This window comes from Gavialis gangeticus, unplaced genomic scaffold, assembly GCF_001723915.1.
Source record: "Gavialis gangeticus isolate Ggan-Ray unplaced genomic scaffold, GavGan_comp1, whole genome shotgun sequence".
NCBI classification, from domain to species: Eukaryota; Metazoa; Chordata; order Crocodylia; family Gavialidae; genus Gavialis; species Gavialis gangeticus.
The window spans coordinates 48,706,227-48,716,403 of record NW_017729022.1 but is presented as its reverse complement, the minus strand read 5'-3'; the positions used below and the strand labels follow the sequence as shown (position 1 = coordinate 48,716,403).

Here is a 10,177-nt window from a genome sequence, read left to right as displayed (position 1 = left end):
GAGAGAGGTAGGCAAGCAGAGAACCCATAGGAAGAAAGATATCACAAAAACTAATGGGATACAAATCCATAGATCCTGTTTAAACTAGACTTAACACAATCCAGTTTGCAGATGATTTCTTGTTTCGCTTTTTCTATTCAGATTAGTTGCAAGGCCCTGTTGCCTTCAGTGAGAATAGAAGTCTGGCTTCGTTGATTTGAGGGATGCACACCTTTAAGGATGTGGAGGAGGGATGCCTGTAGTTGCAATACAATGCCAGAACTGTAACCACTCAAGTCAACAAAGCCATGCTTAGGCCTTGCACTGACCTGCTACAATACCAACTCTCATCTTGTAATACAGAGCCAATGTTTTGAGTCATGATGTGAGTTTCTCATTCTAATTACCATTATTAGTACCACAAGTTATAGTTGTTTTGCAGTCTCTCTTGAGAGGTTCTTAATCGGGATAACAGGAACAGGAGAATGGCCCTCTTGCTTGAAATGTAGTGGCAGAACAAAATGAGGAAACTTGTTTGAAAATGTGGAGCCTTGATGGCTTACACAAAACATTTAAAAGAATTTGAACCACAATTGTAAATATGCAGTGAACTGTATGTAAGGCGCAAGTACTTTGAATATACCGGTGATTGTTTTATACCTCAAAGCAGTTTTTCAATATGTGTCAATTAAACAGCTTCCAAGATGCTGAAATAGCATTGAATCTGGTACCTTAACGTGAAGAGGAAAGCTCAGGAAAAGGTTATCTTCAACCCAGACTATAACTCTATAATATGTATGTAGGCCTTGAATAACATGATTTAACATTGAAATGGTTTACTGCATAGACTCTGGAAAGAAATTAGTGAAGCAGGTCAAATTCCCCATTTTAATTTCTGTTTCATTCCTCCTTCGCTCAGTTTTAGAGGCATTTATATCGTGAGTGAATTGCTTACTAGTCTGGATTAACGTTCATAAGGGGTGGATATCTGAGTGATAACAGTTGATCCGATATAAGCAGAATTGTAAATCAATTCAAATTTAACTACTTTTAGAGTTTGACAGAAAAGCTTCTGAAGAAAGAACTGGATTACACTGAATTAGAAGAAAGGCACAGTGAAGTATCTGTGAGTAAAAAGAACATACAGGCAAGCCTACATCAAAAGGATCTGGACTGCCAGCAGCTTCAAGCAAGGTTGTCTGCATCTGAAGCTTCATTGCAGAGGTTACAGACAGAACTAGGTGAGAAGGGAGAAGCAAGCCAGAAACTTAAGGAAGAACTGTCAGAAGTAGAGACTAAGTACCAGCATCTCAAAGCAGAGTTTAAACAGCTGCAGCAACAGAGGGAAGAAAAAGAACAACATAGCCTACAGCTCCAAAGTGAGCTCAGTCAAGTGAGTTCCCTTTTCATTTTGTTTATTCTTTTATCCTACCAGGGCTGTCCAACATCCAGGCAGCTGGGGCCCACATGCCACATGGGTTGTAGCCCTAGGGGCTGTGTAAGGTGCAAGCTGCAGAGTGAGGGTCACTCACAATGTAGGCAGCACTCCCTAAACTCTCCTACCAGGCAGGGCAACTTTAGTGCGTGCCCCTTCCACACCTCCATTCTGCACACACCGTGTAGGCAGTGCCCCCACACCTCTACCATCTCTGCCTCAGCCATGCATGTCACGGGGACAAGCCTGGCTGTCCCCCTTTTTCTCTCTCCTCCTGCAGTGGCCATACCAGAAGCCCATGAGCCTCATGCTATAACCGTGTGGGGGCCACCAGCTGGGCAACGGTGTCCTACACTTTTCCATATGTATTTGTATAGTTGTAATCATGCTGGTTCTATATTTGTGTAATGAAGAAATAATATGTAGAATGTTACTCAGATCTGACTAAAGCCATCTGCTCAGCTAGGGTACATTGGTGTAGAGCTATTAGGCATTTATACATGTGCTCCAGGAGTGTGGGGCGCAGGCATTCTAATTAAAGCCTCTGAGTCCTATGTATCAGCATCCCTGTGCTGAAAAATGGCAGTGAGGGTGCTTTAACTAAAGCTTGTTGAATGAGTTTCAATTTAAATGCCCCCACTGCCATTTTTCAATGCGGGGATGCAGATGCATGTGATGCTAGAGTGCAGTTATTCCACGCTCTAGCAATCTTGATTACTAGAGTCTGCTCCAATGCGCTGTAATTATAGTGTGTCGGAGTATACATGTATAAGTGCCCATAGGCTAGACTTCAAAAAGCCTGAGCCTGAATTGATTCAATCTTTGCAGGTCAGTCTAACCTGCTTAGATTGAACTGATTTGGAGGTGGATAGATATTCCCTTTTCATTCCAGAAATGGAGGCACATGCCTGCGGTGGCTCAGGCTAGAAGCCAGGGGGCACTAGATCAGCCTCCCTTCCCTTCCACACTGCTGAGCTGGGGGCTGTGGCCCGGCCCTGGCAGGAAGTTCTGATTAGGGAGGGGGTTTAAGCCCCCACTTAGCCTGCACTGTCTCAGGTTTTTCCCTTACTGGCTGCTCAAGGGGTGGGAGTGTTGAGGCAAAGGTGGGGTGTGCAGTGCATGCATCTGTTGATGATACTGAACTTTTCAGTCTCCCTCTTCCTTGCAACCCTGCAACCTGACAGGGCTACAAACCAGCAGGGGGGCTGATGAAACAACAGTGTTTATCAGCAAAACAAAAGCCTCTCTCGTTAGGTCAAGCTCTTCTTAAATAGCTTTTATCAAGGAGGGACATTACCAGCTGACCTGTTGATTAGCTCCAAAAAACCCTAAGTGGACACTGTCCTGTCTGTCTTTGTCTTGTCCCAGTGAAATCGCATGCACGCACCCTTTCATCATTAGCTCGCATACCACATGCCCCACGTCTGTGGTTGGAGTCCATACTGTGGGAGGGAGGGAGGGGGAGATCCCTGCTTGAGCAGCAAGGGAAGCCAGGCAGACCCTGCTGTGCCTGCAGTCTCTCTCTGAGCTCTGGCTAGAGAGGAGAGGGGCAGGGCGAGCCTGTTCTTTGGAGCAGAGAGCACAGCCTAGCCCAGTCCAGCTCAGGGCTGCAAAGAATCTGGGATGTTGGGGGACTCTAGTTTAACTTAAACCAGGAAGAAGTCTGGGACAGACATTGCATAAATCAGTTTGACCCAAATCAGTTAAGTCTGATACTACATTCAGCCAGGTTTATCTCGAACCAGTTTCAGCCATTTTCAAACTGGTTTATGTGCACTGAACTTCTGTTCTGTTACAGGTTTAAACCAGTTTCTGATAACTTAAACCGATTTATGCATAATGTCTGTCCCTAGCCATAGAGACTTATTGGGATGAATTCCTACTGATAGCTTTTTTATTTTTTAAAATATTACTGCAGTCTGCTTAGCATACTTTTAAGGATAATTTAGTATTTCTTCTTGTACGAAAGAGTGCTCATCCAGCTAATTAATTTAATCTATAAAAGCTGCTGCAAATGGGTCTTTTGTAGTTTCCCTTTTTTTGGAGTATATTTGCATTCTGATTGACTTAAAGTAGCTGTATTCTTTTGTATCTTGCCTAAGGATTCCCAAGTTCATCTTACCCCCACCCACGAATAAATAACAAGGGATCTTGAGGCCTGTATGCCAGTTTCCTCTTCCCTAGCATAGCACAAGCTAACGTCCGTGTTGCACTCTTCGGTGTTGTCCTCCTTCATTGTTTTGTCCCATTGTCTTCCTTGATCAAATGGTGTACTGGCAAATGAAAATGAATTCTGGTTCATTGGGTTTTCTTCACAGATGCAACTGAACAACTATCACTCAGCTGTCTAAAGTTTTTGAAAGCAGTAAATAAAAAGGAACAAGCAAGATTACTTCTAACTGCTCGGTGGAGGAGAGAAAGTTGTAATAGGATGTAGCTACAAAAAAGTTCTAATTTGAATATTGAGATGTTACTTAATAGTAAAGTTTATTAGACTCTATAGCAGGGTGGGTTTGATTTAAATCACAATTCAAATCACTGGGCAGAGGAAGCCTTGATTGAATCATTGTTTCCTTCAAAAAGTGCATTCTTGTTGTTTGATATAACCTTAATGCATATTATTCACAACTCAGAGATAAAAGTAGGTTTCATTTTTAGAACATACACACTATACATTTTAAAGCAGTGATTTATTTTAATATTTTTTCAGTTTAATTTTGCAGCTACATCAGAAAACTGAATTATGATTTGGTTATTTTATTTATCAAAGCTAATTGAAGCAGACACTTGTGAAGTCATTGGAAGGTGAACTATCTCCAATCATGACACTATCACTAGACAAATCATGGCTATTTGGGGGATATTTTTGCCATGCTGTATTAGGAGGACAACAACAACCGTCACCAAAAACAACAGACGTTTAAATTGCTTTATTTAACTGAGACGACAACTTTATGTATTTTGGATATTTTTCTTCAGCAACAAACAGATATAATTATTTTAATAAAACAAGCATGTATTTCTGAATTTTTAACTGTTTTAGTTATAAATGTGAAATGTGTTTTTAACAAAAAATTAAATAGATTATTTCAGCCGGGTCAGCATGAGAAACTTAAAATACTGGGTTTTGCAGCAAACCCAGTCTTCACCTTCCTCTTCCTGTTTATTCTTAAGCCTGAAAAGAAAGATGAGCTTTCCTGCTTTTGCAGTTCCCCAACAACTTCTCAATTTAGAATGAATTAGTCCAAACGCAGAAAATATCCGTTCTACACCTGCAGAAGAAGCTACTAGCATTTTCAAAGCTCTGATCCACGTGCTTAAGCGACTTCCATCAGTTCACTTGTGTGACTTCCTTTAAAACCTCATCAGCAAACATGTATTTCTTGAATTGTTCAACCTTAGCCCTGAAATTTATTATAGTTAGTATTATGGATGGATGATTGCTGGATGCCCATAACATAGTCAACTCCTTTTCTTCTGCAGTTAAGAATTGACCCTGGTACTGAGCATTCAGAATATTGGCAACAAAATGAGCTGGAGATGATGCTTGATCCATTCATTTTTTTTAATGCCTTAAATTTACCTATGGCATTGCATATTTCTGTTTTCAAGGTCTCACTCAGTTCCTTCCAAATTTCAACAGCATCAGCAATAAAACAGTGATTTCCCTGCACTTGTTCAAGGCTATGGAAATAGGCTTAAGGATAATCAACATACCTTCTACATTTCTCTTTAGCCCAATGTTGAGAAATTTGGCTATGACAGGTTCCATTTATTTTGTAACTATTTTGTTTCACAAATTTTCGTCTGATTAGGCTAGTTCTCAATGTATTGCTCAAAACAGTCCATTACTGAGTTTCATTACACATCTTCTGGGAGAGTTAGTTTAGTTCCTCCTGCTTTCTTCAGCGCAACTGCTGCAAAGTGGTTGTTACAGCAGTATTTTGCAATTTTAACATTAGCTTTTATTTCTGGAGCACTGAAGTCTTTGACTAAGAGGTGCATCAAATGCACATGGAAGCCATATGTTATTAGCTTGGGGCTTTTTCACTTTCTTCTAGATTTCTTCTCATCTTTGATACATTTGCAACATTTACACGCCAGGGAATTATGCACAGAAAAATTCAAAATTATGCAAAATGAATTGGATTTTTTTATTTTTTTTTATTTTTTTTTACAAATTAAACTAAATATAACACTATTTGAACCTTCTTTAGAAATATATGCAGATACTTGTGTCTGGGTGGTGTGGAGTGTGGTTGGAGAGTGGGTGTTGGGTGCGTGTGTGTCTAAGGGTTTGTGAAGACGTGCAGGGGTGTGGGGGTTTTGTGGAGGAGGTTGTGAAGGGGTGTGGGTATGTATGTGAGGTATATGGGTGGGTGTGGGTATTGGGAGTGTGTGGGGTTTGTGGGTGGGTGTGGTGATCCCCCTGTGCACAGTCTCCTCCACCACACGCTCCCCTGCACAGCCTCTGCTGCCATGGGCTGCCTTGTACAGCCCAGGCTGCCACATGCCCCCCACCCTGCACTGTGTACAGTCCCCACTGCTGGTAGATTCTTGGAGTGCACATGGCTACAGCAGGCAGAGCCCCCGGTGATGTGCGGCTACAGCGAATACTGGGGGCTGCATGTGGCGGCACAAAGCCAGCCCAGTTTGGCTTGTTGGTGGGCGCCTTCAGGCCATACCAGGCTGGCTCCCTGCCAGCACGTGGGGCTCTCAGCACTGCAGGTGGGAACCATGTGCAGGCCTGGGTGCTCAGCTGCAGCCATGTGCCACCAGGGGCTTTACCTGTCCTGGCCAAGAGCAGCCCAAGGACCTGCCACTCGCTGCTGCTGGTGGCGGGTCTGCGGACCATGGGGTGGGGGGCATGTGGCTAGGGGGCCCACAAACCCCACATTCACTCCCATGCCCAGCCACCTCTCCTGCAGGCAGGAGTTCTCCTTCCCACTCACCAGCTACACCCTGAGGAATTGTGATATTATGTGATTATACACAGTCATGTGTTTTACGCGCAAAATTACGCAGGACTATAATTACGTAATTCCCTGGGGTGTAAGCATTGTCTGTGACAAAGCTGTGCACTAGACATTTGCATTTTTTTCACAGTTTGTTACAGCTTTTACTGCTTATTTTTGTAAGTGTTCTGCTGTGTGTGCATTTCCTAGTGTATCAGTTGTTTCTGTAAGGTAGACAGTCCTTTCTTCTGTTATAGAATCATAGAAAGTTAGAGTTGGAAGGGACTTCAGGAGGTTATGTAGTTCAACCCCTTGTTCAAAGCAAGGTTGTCCCCAACTAGATCATCCCAGCCAAAGCTTTGTCTAGCTGGGTTTGGAAACCCCTCATGCCTGGAGTCTTCCACTACCTCTGTTCCAGTGTTTTACTACCCTCCTATTGAGAAAATTCTTCCTGATATCTAACTTAAACTTCCCTTGCTGCAACTTGAGACCATTGCTCCTTGTTCTGTCATCTTCCAGCACTGAGAATAGCCTAGCTCCATCCTCTTTCAAACTCCCCTTCAGGTACTTGAAGACTGCTATTAAATCTCCTCTGTCTCCTCTTTTCTAGACTAAATAAGTGCAATTCCCACAGTCTTTCCTCATAAGTCATGTCCCCCAGCTTCCTCACCATTTTTGTCACCCACTGCTGGACTCTCTCTAATTAGTCTACATCCCTTTTGTAGGGGGGGCCCAAAACTGGACACAGTCTCCAAATGTGACCTCACCAGTTCTGAATAGAGGGGAATAACACTTCCCTTGACCTACTGGCAACATGCCTACCAATGCAGCCCAGTATGCCATTAGCCTTCTTGGCAACTACGACACACTGCTGACTGATATTCAGCTTATTGTCCACTGTAACCTCCAGGTCCTTTTCTGCAGAGCTGCAGAAGCACATATTACTGGATCACGCAAGCACATATTACTTTATCATTGTGGACATTACTACACCCATCAAGACTTAGGTTAACAATTTTTCCCTCTAGACTTCTTGCACACTGTTCAACTTCTTTCTCATACACTTTATCAAGCAATTTGCCTTCCATATCTGCTCTTTTGGGTGGACTGTATCCTGGTCATAATCACTGAACTATGTCAGTGAAGCATGTGTTCTCAGCCATATGAAAAAAGAGTTTGTTGCATAAACAAATGAGCAATTTTTTTCATCAATGACCTCTTGCTGTAATCTGCTGGTTCTTATTACAAACTGGTTGCTTATGGTTGCTTCTGGGGTGATGGAGGTTTTTTTTCCTTTTTGCTACAGGTGATATACTATGTGACGTACATTTTACTGAAACACTGGTATCATTAACAGATAACTCTAAAACTATAGGCAGTGGTGATGATGTTGAAGATAGATGGTCAAAATCTTGCATGTTGAGGATGGATCCTCCTGAACAAAAAAAGTCAATGCAGTCACTAAAGTACTGCTTATTTAGTATTACTTACCGCACTCAAGACTACTTTAGAATTGAAACTGTAAATGGAGGATGTGCGTATTTCAGCCATTATTTTATATCACAACTGCATTAAAAATATGATAGTTCCATAAAGTAATAACTAATATTTTTTCTCAAACATTTTTGTGAGAATTCAGGTAGTTCAGAAGTTCACCCAAAGGATGTTGACAGGGAAGACGGACAGTCCTTAAGAAAGAAGTATGAAATAAAGTTTACTAACCTGGAGATCCTGCTTGTTCAGACATGTTCCATTGTCATCTTCAATGCAGCTTCTTGAGAAGGAGCACTTCTCATGATGTTGTTGCATTTGGGCAACCAGGTCTTGCATTTCTTTGTTGCACTGTCTGCATGTTTCACGTGTTCCTGTCTTACCTACAGGTAGAAAACCTTCATTAAAATATTGGTAAACAGGGTCTCTTTTACAGCCTGGCAAGCCTACTGCCATGATAGGTTTTCCCTTCTGCCATACTATTCCCTCACTAGTGGAACAAAAGTTGTAGATTTTTGCAAGGCCGTCATCAGAAATGTATCCCTCAAGACATCTAGCATATTCTGCTCAAAATGTTTCTCTTCCGTTTCTACTGCCCCTCCCTCCTTGTATTTCTATCCAGACTCCTCCACCTTGCCCAGATTGACTCTACCACCAACAATCCTCTATTCATTTCACTTGAAATTTTGCACTTTTAGAGAGAGCTGTAAGGGCTTGACTCTATACACAAATAAGAGGTATAAGGGCTTGACTCTATACACAGACTTGCAGAGAGATGATAGGACTTATGGGTAGGTAATCAGGTCTGTTATCTCTCATCTTCATATACTGCTGTTAACAAGACAAATCCACAGATTGAGACCTGAAACTAAGCATCACAGAGATGCTTAATGGAATCTTCTGTACTGAGCACTAAGTCCCATTGGGTAGAGTGGTTTTCTTTCATCTTTACTAATCTATAGAGGAGCCACTGGGACCCCCATAAGATTGGGCCCCTAATATAGTCCATGGCCTATAAAATTTTTCTCCAAAGGTTACATGAATATATTGTCTCAAATAGTATATAATTAGAAGTTGTAATCCCTATTCCATGATGATCTTTGAGCTTTAACATATCTTAAATTAAAACTATCTTTATATAGGTTTATTTTTTTAAAAAAATCTTAAAAATATGATTAAAACAAAAAAATCTGATTTAAATAAAAATCCAATGTTTTAAATGAAAAAATCATTGATTTTCATCTACCCGGGACTATAGAGTTGGACATGACCTCAAGAGGGCATCTAGTCCACTCCCTGCTTTAGGTGGGATCATACCAGGTAAAAAATGTTTTAACCTGCCTTTAAAAGCTTCTCACAGATACCTTGCAACCTGTCTAGTCTCTTTAGTGCTTAACAGCCTTCATAGTTTTTCCTAATTTCTAATCTAAATCTCAGCTCTTGGAATTTAAGTGCTTTACCACTGTCCTGTTGATTATCACCTTCTTTGTAAACAACCTTTTTTATATTGAAAGACTGTTATAAAATCTGCTTTCAGTCTTGTCTTCTCTTTAGTTTAAATAATCCCAATCCTTCCAGCATTTTTCTTGTATGTCATGTTTTCTGTATCTTTAATTTTTCTGTTAATTTTTTTTCTGGTTCAGGGGTAAGCAACATTTTAGGCTGGAGTGCCAAAAACACCCCAACCTCAACCCACACCTTTACTTGGTGTGCTGGGGCAAATAGCAGGGGAGCAGTGAGTGACCTAATCCTTGTTGCTGGATGGGTGCATGCATGCCTCTGGGCACGTTGCAGGCAGGGGCCAGGGCTGCACTGCCCTGGCCCCTTCCCTGCCATGCATGCTGAGGCATGCATGCAGCTGGCCATGGCTGTGGAGCCCAGGTTGCTTGCAGCAGGTAGCACCCAGTCTGCAAACAGCTGCACCAGTGTCTGGAGCCCTGGCAACCCCAGCACCTCCCCTACCATCTGCCTAGGGGTGTGTGTGCAGCCCTCATCATCATGGAGCCTCCTGGCAGCCTGCCACAGCTGTCCTGGGATCTAGGCAGCTGCGGCAGGCAGGCTGCAAACAGTTGCACCGGTGTCTGGAGCCCTGGCACTGGCTTCATGGTAGTGAGCCTGGGCCTGACATGGTGGGGGGAGGGGAGGAATGGGCCCATGCCTGACCCGGCATGCAGGGAGGGGAGAGAGGAGTGGGCCTGGGTCAGATGCGGTGGCCAGGTGGGGAGGGGAGAAGTGGGTTTGGGTCCAACGTGGCGGGGAAGGGGGGGGAGCTGAATCCCAAATGGCCGGGGAGAAGGGCTTGGACCGGGGGGGGGGG

General features: G+C 42.9%; 1 protein-coding gene across 1 annotated transcript in view; it reads left to right on the top strand.

Moving 5' to 3' along the window:
- The window catches only part of EEA1 (early endosome antigen 1), a 144,970-nt gene that overhangs the window by 64,117 nt on the left and 70,676 nt on the right, over nucleotides 1-10,177 (top strand). Inside the window, exon 11 of the mRNA XM_019515793.1 lies at nucleotides 1,034-1,372. Within this exon, the coding sequence (XP_019371338.1) occupies nucleotides 1,034-1,372 (339 nt within the window). The remainder of the gene's footprint in view (nucleotides 1-1,033; nucleotides 1,373-10,177) is intronic.